A 13,819-nucleotide genomic window follows, 5' to 3' on the forward strand; every position below is an offset into this window, starting at 1 on the left:
TCTTTTCTTTTTTTTTTTTTTTTTTTTTGGTTTTTCAAGACAGGGTTTCTCTGTGGCTTTGGAGACTCTTCTGGAACTAGCTCTTGTAGACCAGGCTGGTCTCAAACTCACAGAGATCTGCCTGCCTCTGCTTCCTGAGTGCTGGGATTAAAGGCATGCGCGACCACCACTGCCCAGCCCTAGTCCTTTTTTTCTTATGCCAACTGTTCATGTCTATCCCTTTCTATCTAGTTGTTGCTCTTTTTCATTATGGACCTACATAAGCAATCCTAATAGTAACAATTGCCCTGACTCAATGCTCTTTGAAATTTCCTATATCAAAAATAGCCTATTAATATTTAATTCAACCAAACTGACTTTATCAGGACAGAAGTAGAATGAAGCCAGATTGTTTCCAAAATCTAATCAAATTCCTGACAGATTCCTTGTTCCCTTTTGATAGCTTATAGGCCTTCACTGTCTGTACTTTTCTTAGCTTCCTAGTATTCCAAAATTCCATCTGAATTGGTGGCTTGTTAACATGTACTTACAGCACCTGATGGTGCATATTCCTTTGCAATCACATGGTCAAATTTAATCACCTTAAAGCCTCACTTCTTGGTACCAATTTATATCTTAGTTTCTCTTCTTTTGTTGTTATAAAAAATTTCTGAACGAATCAACTCAAAAGATTAAGTGCTTCTTTTGTCTTACAGTTCCAGATTGATAAAGTTCACTATGAAAAGAAAGACATGGTGTTAGGAGCATGAGGCCAGATGGTCACATTGCATCAGCAATTTTGATGCAAAGAACAAAGAGGAAATAGGGCCAGACTAGAAAATACTCCAATACCACCCTTAGTGATGTACTTCTGTTAGTTAGGTCCCAAAACTTAAAGGTTCCATAATCTACCCCAAATACCACCACAAACTACGAAGCAAGTATTCAAACAGCTGAGTGTATGGAGAGCACATTACACTAAAATCACCATACCTCGGTACAGTAAATGCTTCAGGGGTGTGTGTGACTGAATTAATTTTCTCTAGTAAGACAGAAAATAACTTTTGTTTGAAGATTAAGAGAAAAATTCTTGTTCTTTTCAAATATAATAGGGTATAAACTGTGAGTTGTGCAACTACTATGAAAATGTAATGGTAACTAAACAATGAAGTTTGGGTCTTGGAAACACAATGTTTGAAGCTAAAACAATGTTTCTTTTACACGGCCCAATAAATCCCCTTTCATACTTAAGTCAACTTGCATTGGCTTTTCTACTTGCAACTGAAGCCATGTTCCAAGACTAGATTCCTTAACTATCATAGAGAATTCTCAAAGCCATATTTTATGTCATTTACAAAAGATGAAGACAAAGTATACAGTTCTTATTCACATTGTATCCAGAAATAATTCAATTGGATTTTATCTTTAAGTGTCCTAAAGAATATTTATTAATAATATTTTCTTATTAAAGGAGACTATTTAGATTCAATATCTTAAATTAAACAAATTGATTTGTAAAGGTAGAAGTACAAAATGAGCTAACATGATTTTGGAGTGAAGGATTATTTTTCTAATAGCAAAATGGTAATTGACACCTTCACAATTTGGAATGATACTAAAATCAAACCATACCCCATCTTCAGAGAATTTATGTACACATTCTAGACCTTAAAAGAATTATAGGCTATGATGTATTAGAAAATAATAAACCTAAAAGGAAAGGGGAAGCAAAACAAGGTTTTAGCATTAAGTTTTATATTTTTGTTTAAATACCTAGAAGTACCATGATTATGACAATGTGCTGTCACATAAATAAAGGTTAAGTGAAATATTGAAGTGTGTTCCTGTATATAAAATGCAGAAGGATGGCCTGGAGAAATGAATCAGCAGGCAAGAACACTATTTGTTCTTCCAGAGAGTCCAAGTTTGTTTCCCAACACCCATGTCAGTTGGCTCACAACCACTTACAGCTTCAGCTTGAAAGAATTGAATACTCTCTTCAAGCCTCCAGTCAGCTGCACACTTGTATCATACACTATACAGATACACAAACATACACGTAAATAAAGATTAGTCTTAAAAATGCACAAGTGTTCATAACAATAATGTATTTGAGTTTTATTAGTTCAATATATAAAATCCGGTGAGCACATGGCATATATATTGAGGCAAATGCACATTTTCAGATCCTGTTAGGCTATCCAAGCCATTATAACAGTGATTGTTTTTTCTTTCTCTAGTTTAAAAAATATTCAGGTGCAACATGACAGACTCTTTCTTAATTTTACTTTGGCATATGAAACACATTTAAATGGATAATACATTGAGATCAATCAGCGACTACTGATATTTCCTCCTATGTTGACTATTTTCCATATCCATGCTGTCCAATATGGCAGTCCCTCAGTATTAAGCATTTGAAATGTGGTCAGTATCAGTGAAGAAGTGATTTAAATTTTTAGTTAACTGAATTTCAAATAGCCACATGTGGCTAATGGCTACTGTACTGGCTTACACATATTCACTGAGTTTTGTTAATATAAGTGGTTGTTTTGGAAGTCTTCTGTAAGGTAGTATTGTATTATAAAGCAACCAATGTCTAACACTACACATTATAGTGGAATCACACCTTTATATTTATGCCATCATGCCATGTTTGTAATGAGCAAACTAAGATAAAGGACTGAATCAGAATACTTAGATCAATTACTATGAAATAAGTCAAATGAAAAAAGAATATCCATTAGTTCAAATTGGATACCTAATACCTAATATTCACTATTTCTTTATTAAGTAAAATAAACACAAATATTATTCATAATAGATAGGTTTTAAAAATATGTCACTGATTTTCTCATTTTGAATTATGAATATAGAAACATACTCTAATAAAATATTTGGACCTCCTAGGATGTTCAGAATAGTTTGGAGTAGGTAGACTTTTGTATGAGGCTGCTAGAACCTTTAGCTTTCCTTAGAAATAGAGTGGCCTACTGAGAACATGTTCTTACTTGGCCCATTTCCTCCATATTCCATTTAGAACACAGACATGGTACCTGCAGGCAGAGAGGCTGCCTCAAGGAAACTGGAAAGAAACCACATTTTGAAGGTGGCTGAGGGTAGAGAAAGCAAATGGGATGTATGGTTTCTGGTATTTCCACAACCTCGGGATGCATCATTCTGGTTATTTTTACCTTGTGAAAATAATACTGCCCTCTCTAGATAAGTAAATTGTAGTGAGAATTTTCTCATAAGCAACCAGCCAAAGGCAAATTGAAGAGTGCTGATTAGTGGGGAAAGCCTTTAGCTTCTAAAATACTTAGAGTTTTAGATATTTAATTGCCTTTTCTAAATGTAGTAAATTTAATTCTCAAAAACTTTTTGTTCATTGACTAAGACCAAAGATACACTGTGCTGAATTCAACAATTAAAATAAATATAGATATGAATATGCCTCTATGGCAGACTGCAAAACTCCAAATGCTAAGCGAAACTACTATTTTCGTGAAAATAAAGTAATGCCAATATTTTCAAAACATAATGTCTTCAGCCTGTTTTTAAGGAGGTTTAAATCAATTTCAAGTGGTCAGGCATAGAGATAAAAAACATCAACATCAGAAAAGAATAGGTCAAGCAAAGTAGAAGAGTTTCATTTAAAAAAATTGTAGATAATGGAGAAAATAGATTTTCACAGCACCATTGATTTAAACAAACAAGATTATAATGATCCAAATGTATTTCAGGAAAAAAGTCAGAAATTCACCTTAAATGCTTCAATGCTCTGAGCAGTTTATCTACTCCGCATTACAATCAACTTAAAGGAGTGTGAACTTTTTCCTTTGTGTGGTCACTTCATAATTGGATCTTGAGGAAATTCACTCCCTGAAATAGCTACATGATTTTCAACTTAAAAGTGTCTTGATCCTAACGTAATCTATATTCTTATTTTTGGAGATAACTTTTGTAGCTGAAAATGGTCCTTACAGATAGCATCTTGCCTGCATCCATTCTCTCCAAATTCTGTTATATTCCCCTAATAACTATCTTCTTCTAGTGTCTAATGCCTATTATGTAACTTCAAAAAATAAAATAAAATAGAACTTGTGTAAGAATAGTAAAACGGCAGTCGGCTGTTTCTATCACTCAAATTAAACTCTAAAAGCTTTTGTAAAATCTCCTATGCAATGAAATTGCAAAAAGTTTTGCTGCAATAAAGTTGCTACATATTATATCCTCCTCTCTCCATAATGTACTTTTTATATGTAGGATAAAAGCATGAAGGAGTCAATTAAAAATTATTCTTTTTTCTCTATTTTTAAAAATGGAATCAAATTAGTTTATCTTTAGTATTCATCCACTTATCCACAGTGGGCATGTTCCAAAACCCATATTGTCAACCTCAAACTGCATATTACTTAAACTTTTAAGTGAATATTATCATTCCATCTTGACTAAGCCTTCATCACATCTTATAGATTTCACAATTGCTGTTCAAAGTGAGATAAAAAAAGCAAGGATGAATTTACACAGATTTTTGTTCTTACTGTAAACCATTGTAAGCTCTGTAGTGATATTTATGATTTATTAAAGCTCGCCTGAGGATTCAGAAAAGCAAAGTCAGCCTCAAGTTGTAGAGATCAGTCAGTGGTGATACACATCTTTATTCCCAGCAGCCAGAAGATAGGAGGTGGTGGTACACACCTTTAATCCTCAGACTCAGGTTTAAGAGATAGATGGACCTCTCTGACTTCATGGCCATCCAGAAACACACGAGATTGAATTAGTTTGAAAGAGTAACAGATCACACACCTTTAATCCCCGAGCTAGAGGGGTATAAAAGACAGAAGCAAGTTTTCAGTATGAGGCATTCATTCTCCAGCCATGCTGAGGAGAGGAGAAGTTACAGTCTGATGCTTGGTGAGAGCTCGTGGAGACAGGACCAGCCCATTCAGCCTGAGGTAGAGGGAAGAAGCTAGTGGGCAGCATCTTTGTTTTCTTATATTCATCTTGAAGTCTGAATCCCAATATCAGTCTCTGGGTCATTTATTTGTGTTACTTAGCCCATTATGTGATTTTTTTCTTTCCCTCCTCAACATAAAGAAAACATTTGTCTTCTCTTTGATCATGTTGATTGAAATTGCTAGCATCCCTACCTTTAAACCTTAGGACAATTATTAAGTGAATTGGGAGGTTATATTGGAACAAGTGCTATGATATCAACAGAGGATCTAATTATCAACACAGTTATCAAAAGACCAAGAGGGATGCAGTATGGACATATGGGACAAAGTGATGGCTTACATGATGTAGGTAGAGTAGGATGGCAAGAAATTCATCATGGTACTCAAGCAGTGACTAATTGAAAAATATGAACAGTTTAATTTTGAAAAGGATTCACTTAAAACTTACATCATGACTGACCACAGGTAACATAAGCCATCTAAATTAAAACTGCATATGAGAAAGAAGTAATAACATGTATTTCTTTACACCAAACTTCTCCATGAGTTTTATTTTTATTATTTCTAGTTGGAAGGTTTACATATGAGAGATGGGTATAAATAAATTTGTATAGTGTAATTAAATTAATCACCACAATGCTTATTTTGCTTCCATGAATAAATGGAAAATATGTAATTGCAATCAAAACCTTTGATTCTTGAGATAAATAATACATATTATATTCTCTCCTTGAACAAATCGTAAGAGATGTATAATTCTGACATGTTATACTACTTGTTTATCCAGAATATAAAATACAAAATGAACCTGAAAGTGTTTGCAAATTATTAGGATTATATGTAATTGCAATCAAAATCTTTGATTCTTGAGATAAATAATACATATTATATTCTCTCCTTGAACAAATCATAAGAGATGTATAATTCTGACATGTTATACTACTTGTTTATGCAGAATATAAAATACAAAATGAACCTGAAATTGTTTGCAAATTATTAGGATTATATTCAGTTATTTTATAGGTTGAACACAATTATTCTAATAATTTTTAACAGCCAAATATTTTCATTAAATTCATAAAAGGCTGTAACACAAGTTCTAATAGATCTTAATAATAAAAATCCACAGTAAATGCTGAAAGGTCAGAGAAGTAAAGGAGCCAGCCACAAGAGAGTCCTCTTAACTCTACTGCATTCTCAGACCAAATGGGTGATCCAATCCTTACAAATCCTTAGACTGAATGCAATGAACTCATGTCTCCTCCTGCCTCAGATTCCTCTCTCCATCCAGCCATATCACTCCTGTCTCCACCTCCCAAGTGCTGGGATCAAAGGTGTGAGCTCTGTTTCTCTTTTAGATTGGATCAGTCACCTGTAGCCCAGGGTGGACTTGAAGTTATACAGATCCATCTGCCTCTGCCCTCCAAGTCCTGAGATTAGGATGTGTGCCATCACTGCCTAGTCTATATGGCTAACTAGTGACTAAGTCTGCACTCTGATCTTCAGACTAGCTTTATTTATTAAAGCACAAAAATATCACCCCATGCAAACAGTTGCATCTTTTTGTTTGTCTTTCAAAATGAAAGCCACTATGATTGTTATGGAACTTACTGATCAATTACTGAAGTTACTGATTTGTAAAATGATTCACACACAATGGAGAATGCAATTCCCAATCCCACAGTACAAAATGAAAATCATCCAGTTACAAGGGAATAAAACAACAACTCAGCATTATCTTATGTGAGAAAAAGAGCAACATATTTAGAAAAAGAAACTAAATCATGATTCATGTAGTCATTTATTTTAATATATATTTGGGTGAAACAACCGTAGTTCATTTTCTTTTCTTTCACTCTCTTTTCTTTTGTGGAAATGACTACTTTTTGCCAATTAGATTTCCCTTAAAGAGATAATATTCTAAACAATTATTTATTGCTTTTTAAATTTGAATGTCTAAGAATGGATAAGACTAAAGTGCATCATCAGGTTTTCTATAAATAATAGATGAATGAGAATACAGTCTTTTATCAAAAGTCCTTAAAGGGGGGATTGATACACTTTTGATGGCGTTTGGGCAAAATTTAGGGCCTTTCATATGTTAGGAAAGTATTCTATCACTGAGTGGCAGCCCTAGCTACCTCATTTCCTTTTTAAAAAATAGTGTTTCACTATTCAATACTTATCTTAAGTAATCATAAATAATTCTGTAGATAAATATGCAAAACACTTCTGTTTATAATGATATATAATTATTACATCATCAAATTTGCAATGACTCATTATCATATACAAAGAAATAAAATTGAAACCCAAACTGTTGCATAGTTCTCTTTTCCATTTGTTTTCTAATGGGCCCCTACTTTATTCTAAATTGAAATATTAATTTGGGGCTTCAAATCCTGATAGAAGGCATAAAGGATAAAACAACCATGTATTTAATATGACATTAGAGGTGGCTACCCTAGCATTAAGGTTAAAAAGAATTACATCCTAAGACTTTGCAACTTCAATAATAATCTTAAGTATCTAAACTTAAGGTGAAGCATAAAAACCCAAAATGAAGGTACTAAAATGTTAGATATCATGACATTATACTCATTTCAAAAATTACAGCAGAAAACATTTTATTGTTCTTATTGTTTGTATATAGTAGTTAGGGAATCCACCTTTTCTTTTTCTTTTTTTTTTTTTTTTTTTTTTGGTTTTTCGAGACAGGGTTCCTCTGTGGCTTTGGCTTTGGAGGCTGTCCGGAAACTAGCTCTTATAGACCAAGCTGGCCTTGAACTCAGAGATCCGCCTGCCTCTGCCTCCCAAGTGCTGGGATTAAAGGCATCACCAATTCCCAGCTGAATCCACCATTTTTGAAAATAATATAAACAATTTGCTTTAAAGAGACTCTAGATTCAAGCAAGGAAATTTATAAGTAGAATTCACTATTAACAAAGGCAAATATTTTTATGGGAATACTATGGGAATGTCATTGAAAATATACTGTATTAGCCTTTATCTGAACTCATGTAAAGACCACAATTCAAAATTTCTTATTAATGTTTTGACAAAAAATTTTAAAATGAATTGAACTAAAACATACAAAGAGATGCATTTGTGACTTGGAAATATGTGGCTTCATATAGCTTGTTTACCTTTAAAATATGCATATGGTATCATATTCCATATAAACTTTATAATGAAAGTTACAAGAAATATATTTTCCTGTGTATTTGGCAGTCATGGTTTTTTACTGAAAGGAACTTTACTTTTGTTCTCATTATATTACCTACATCAATTTTTCTACCATTCAGTGAAAATAATAGTGAATCTGGCTCTCACTAGCTATGGGAAGAAAAGTGAGTGAGACAAAGCAGTGTGATCCAAGGGTAACAATCTGCCTACTGGTAACATGTTCATTTGATGGAAGATAACTAAATATCAAAATTTGCAGATCTCTTTTACAGACAAGTTATGACATTATTTTTGCAGAATACAAAAATTATAGCTTCTGTGTATGTGAGAATAGCATACTTTGTTACAATGTTTCATATGGTTTTACAGAAAAAGCCTTTGATGATAAAGGATGGATAATTGTTTTATTAAAAGGAAGACAAAATCTGAATAATCAATCCCTTGCCTAAGATGGCTGTTGTGCAGCAAATGAAAACTTCAGATACACATAAAAATTAGTTGAGTTTAATTCATTGTGTTGTTATTTTACTTATAAAAACAAAAGCATATAAGCAAAAGAGTCAGAGAAAAAAGAAAAAGCACTGTCTAGTTTTGAAAAGTCTACATTTATGTTAGGATAATTGCATTTACTAAATGATCTTAGACCAACCCACTAAATTGTCTATAACTCTTCTCAATTTTTCATTAGTTAAATCATGTGTATCATGGATTTTCTGCCAAGATCTTGACAGAAAGTTAGAACTAACTCTAAAACACATTCAGTTTTGTTTTAATTTTAGTGTAAACAATTGATATTATTTTAATCTCCTCACCTTAGTCCACTGATACTTCCAAAGTCACTGGAGACACTTTTTGTCATCAATTTTTGGATAAATGTATTTAACAAGAATTATCAAAATGATTATGGAACCACTCATTGAATGGTTTCTGTATAGATATGGCCAGAGGTAAAAAAAATAACAATTTCACTAGGATTTTGATTTTTACTGACAAAAGAATTCAAAATATACACGTAATTATTTGAACTATCAATATACCCTGAACCCACAAAACTGCATAATCATTGGATAATGGAACCCAATAGGCAATAGTATAAATGTATGTCTAACAAATTAATATTGAACTGTACTATTATCATCTTCTCCAAACTGAAGGTCTTATTAAAATTTAAGTAACTTTGAAAATTCAACTCTATTCAATACAAGTGGTGTGTTTTAGATTTAGTCATGAATTACCATGAATACCTGGCCAAAATGACCTGAAAAAGACTATAATTACCATAGAGTCTCAGATATCAGCACTACAAAAGATAGTTAACATCACATAAATTTTATTGACTGCATTCCCAGTTGTCACTGTTAGAATTTTCTCTTCAAATTTCTTGTTCATTACTTTTGTCCTCCTATTGTCCCCTATTCTTTCCTTCCCTCCCTCCCTTTATTTTGTTAATTTAAATTTTTCTTTCCTTCATTGTCTCCTAACTTTCCTATTAATGGTCACCTTGGATAATAAGCTGTAGGGAAAATAATCTATATATACCTTCTTTTTCATTTAAAGTCATATAAGAAAGAGATTATTACTTATTTTTGTTTGAAGAATTTTGATTGTAAGCAATTTTACTTAAATATATATTTAAAAGGGAATATCACTTATCAATCAGATTTTTAGGATACTAAAATACACATTAATACCTCTATATATTATTATATTATTATATACTATATTATTATATTTGAACTTTTAGGAAGTAAATTTTGAGATCCATTCAAATTACACATATAAAGGCTTAATTTGTATATAATGACTCTCCATTCCTCTGAAGGGTAATAGTCTATTTCCTAGTCTGAATTTTATCAGTATAGTTGCTTAATTTTTTTCAAATGGTCACTTATTCATTTTTTAAATAAAGCTGTAATTTTCACTTTCATCTTCATTTGCTTAACATAATTCACTTAGTAAAATTTTTGTACTTCAAAACTCTAGCTTCTCTTCATTTCTAAAGATAAGGATTTAATTAATTAAAAATGTATGATAAGAAGAACAAAAGCTTTGTATAAAATATATAATTTTAAAGTTCAAAGTCTAAAGCTACTAAAAGCTAGCTCATTCAAATATTATATCCTTGTAGGGTTTATGATTCTAACACATGACTTCATTGGATGATTAAATTATTATCTAAATCTTATAATTCAATCCTAACTTCTCCCTGGGCCATAATATAACTTTTCTCATCACTGTTCCTAACTTCTGATGCCTTGCAGTTACAAATCATAACATACTTCCAAATTGCAATATGTTAAAAAATGGAACCTCCTTACCACATACCATTCCATTATCCACCAATCAATCTACACTTACCAAAAATAAATCACTGAATTAAATGGTACAACAAATTTGTAGGTGGGTTAAGGCTTATAAGTTATTTTTCTTTTGGGTCAGGATATATCATAGTTAAGGTAGTTAATCATTTGCTATGTCATAAGAACCATCTCTCAATAAACTGTTATTTGTTCTGTCCTCTATCCTGTTCTATATATTCTTATCTCAGGTCAGTGGACATTGACTATTTATTGGTTGCTGAACATCTTTGTTTTATCTATTGTCAGTCAATAGATTCCAATTTCGTTGAGGAAAAATACCTCTGGCTAAATATGAGGGCATTTGAACTTTAAAGGTTCTCGGCTATTCTCTGGTTAGGTGACTGGTGTGGCTCAAAGAACTCAGTTGGAGGTTCCACAGAGTCACAAAGAATGAAAAAACTAATGTAGTATAAAGAGACTTAAGTAGTTCCTGGTAGCCATGTGTCCAGGCATGTTTCTGTTGTTTTCTTTTTCTAATCATTCTTCCCCTACCTTTATGCTTATGCTTACATTTATGTTGTTTCCTTTAATAAAATAATGATTTCTGTGCCTTGCATCCAAAGAACCTTGACAGACAGATAACCAAACTATATTTCTTGATATCATTACCCTGCAAAAAAAGCCCTTAAGGATAGTCATCACATTCCTAGGTCTGCAAAAAAGTCTGCTTGGTATGGGACCCCCATTGCTTAGCCTGTTCAGCATTATCACTTTTTCAACAAAACCTGAACTTCCGTGCCATCAAATCCTAATTTCTGCAACAAGTTGCTTTCATTTATCTCTTGTGTAAACAATAATTTGTTCCTTTTGTTTGTGCTGTCCCCATTTCCTCTAAATGATTAATTCTAATATCTTGTCCAATGTTTTGCTTAACTTCTTTAAGAAGTTATTCTTAATTGTGTTATCGTCCATGGTTCTATTTTCACTCGAGTAAGTCCTGAGATTATCACCCAAACAAACTCAGGGGAGTAGAAAACTATATTTAACAGTCAGGATTCTGGAACTACACTCCTCAAGTTTAAATCCCATCATGGCCTCTTCCTTGATCTTGAGCACAATTATTTAACTGTGCATTTCTATTAATTTTCTGGAATTATTGTAAACGTTAAATACTATATAAATCATATTATGCCATATTATGTGTGATCAGTGACTGGCATATTATGAGTGATAAATATGTTGTAGCTATTATTCTAAACTATATCTATGTTGGTTAAAATAAAATCAGTGCCCATAGGCTCATAGGTTTGAATGCTTGGGTCCCAGTTGGTAGACTATTAGGATGTGTGTCCTTGCTGGAGTAGGTGTGGCTTTGTTGGAATTGTGTCATTAAGCATAGGATTTCAGGATTTCAGGCCAGTCTCCTCTCTCTCTCTCTCTCTCTCTCTCTCTCTCTCTCTCTCTCTCTCTCTCTCTCTCTCTCTCTGTGCCTACTGCCTGTGGATCAGGGATCAGGATATGAAGCTCTCAGCTACTGCTTCATTACCCTGTCTGCTTGCTTCCCATAAAGATGATAATTAACTCTCTCAAACTGTAAGCAAGCCTCCCAATTAAATTCTTCTGTAACAGTTGACTGGGCCATGGTGTCTCTTCTCTGCAATAGAAAAGTAACTAAGACAATACTACAGTGTATTTTTTTCATTCCAACATTTTAAATGTGTGGTTTCCTATATATTATGAGCACTTGTGGTAGGAGGTCAATAAAAGTGGTCTATACAATAGAGGCTAGCCTTTAACTGAAAATTTCCCTGTGATCCCTAACCCCCACACCAGCTTCAAGGTAGTTTAAATGCTACTTGTTTTTAATCATCAAATTCAATTTATTACTACTGAATTGCTGAAGTTGCCTTAGCTCTGAGTTGTTTCCTACTTGACTTTCAAAAGAAAGAAGATTCTGTAACTTTCAAACACATTCAGTATATTTTATTGTTTCTTTAGAAATTCTTCAGTAGTTTTACAAGTGAAATGAATATCGTGTATAAAGTTTTCAAAATTGTATTTCTTACCCATGCAGGAAAAAAAAAAAACCTCATAGCAAGCATAGTTGTAGCATCCAGTGAAACTGTTTATAGCAATGCATTCTTGTGTTTCTAACTGACTGGATAACTTCACCAAATGGATTTCAATGAGGGTGAGAAATGAGATCTTGCATTATTAAAATGTATTTATTTGTATATGGTGAGGCATAAAACCTAATATTGAGAGCAGGGTATTTAAAATGCGTTGCATTTTTTATTTGTCTTATTTATTTCTAACTCAATTGAGGTAGAATACTAGTGCAGACAATTCAGAGGAGTGGAAATAAACAAGTCCCAGCTTATTTTCTTTGCCTTAGTAATATGTTATGACTGCATAGTGGCAAAACATACAGTTTAAATGTAATCAGCTCAATTGAGCTAACTATTTTATATTAAACACATTTCAAAAACACTTGTTTACTGAATTTAAGTGAGCCATCTATACTTGTAAGGTTTATGTGTTTTGCCTCTCCCCACACCCATATTAAATTATGGTTACTTTGGATAATTAATTCATGTCTTTGATCATATTTAGGTTAAACAGATTAGAGTGAGTTTGTTAACAAAAAATAAACTAGAGAGGAAAGTGGCAAGTGAAAATGTGCACTTTAAAAAACATCTCTGACAGATTTTCTACTTTTGGTTTTGTCCATACCTTTTGTTTGATGATCATCTCATTGATGTCTTCCAGATCACCCACCATCACCCTCTGTGATTTTATAACTCGATCAAGCAGACAAAGCCAGTCTGTAAGTTCTGTCCAAGCTCGGTTGAAGTCTGCCAGAGCAGGTACCTCCAACAGCAAAGAAGATGGCATTTCCAGTTTGGAGATGGCAGTTTCCTTGGTAACCACAGGCTGTGTCACTAGAGTAACAGTCTGCCTAGAAGCTAATTGTTTTTAAAAGAAGGAAGAAAAGAAGAGATAACACATGAGAAACAAACAAAAACGCCAATTTCAGTAACAATAAAGGAACATTAGTTGATAGCCAACAGTTTGAATTAACATTTCTGGTAATGTATCTATCAATGTGGCTACTTTATAGGGTATGTATCATAGATCATTCAAAAAATTAATAATATTTAAAGATATTTATCTTATTTTATTACCTTAACAATTTAAATATTTTTTCAGTAAGAATCATACAGGTTATAAAGATTATAAAAAAAGCTATTGGGACATTTCCAGGTAAGATTTATTTATTTATTGTCCATTCAAAGAAGAAAAGGAAAAGCTAAAGATTGTATAAGGTCATGTTTCTTAATTTTGATTTCCTTGAATAATAAAAGTACTTAGTAGGGAGAAACTGTCTCTTAC

The 13,819-nt window shown here is 32.7% G+C and overlaps 1 protein-coding gene across 3 annotated transcripts in view; it reads right to left on the bottom strand.

Moving 5' to 3' along the window:
- Dmd (dystrophin) overlaps window positions 1-13,819 on the bottom strand; it is a 1,637,847-nt gene that overhangs the window by 633,522 nt on the left and 990,506 nt on the right. For all 3 annotated transcript variants that reach the window (XM_035449892.1, XM_035449894.1, XM_035449893.1), the window contains one exon: window positions 13,160-13,392. In XM_035449892.1, the coding sequence (XP_035305783.1) occupies window positions 13,160-13,392 (233 nt within the window). The remainder of the gene's footprint in view (window positions 1-13,159; window positions 13,393-13,819) is intronic.

Source organism: Cricetulus griseus, chromosome X (assembly GCF_003668045.3).
Source record: "Cricetulus griseus strain 17A/GY chromosome X, alternate assembly CriGri-PICRH-1.0, whole genome shotgun sequence".
Lineage (NCBI taxonomy): Eukaryota > Metazoa > Chordata > Mammalia > Rodentia > Cricetidae > Cricetulus > Cricetulus griseus.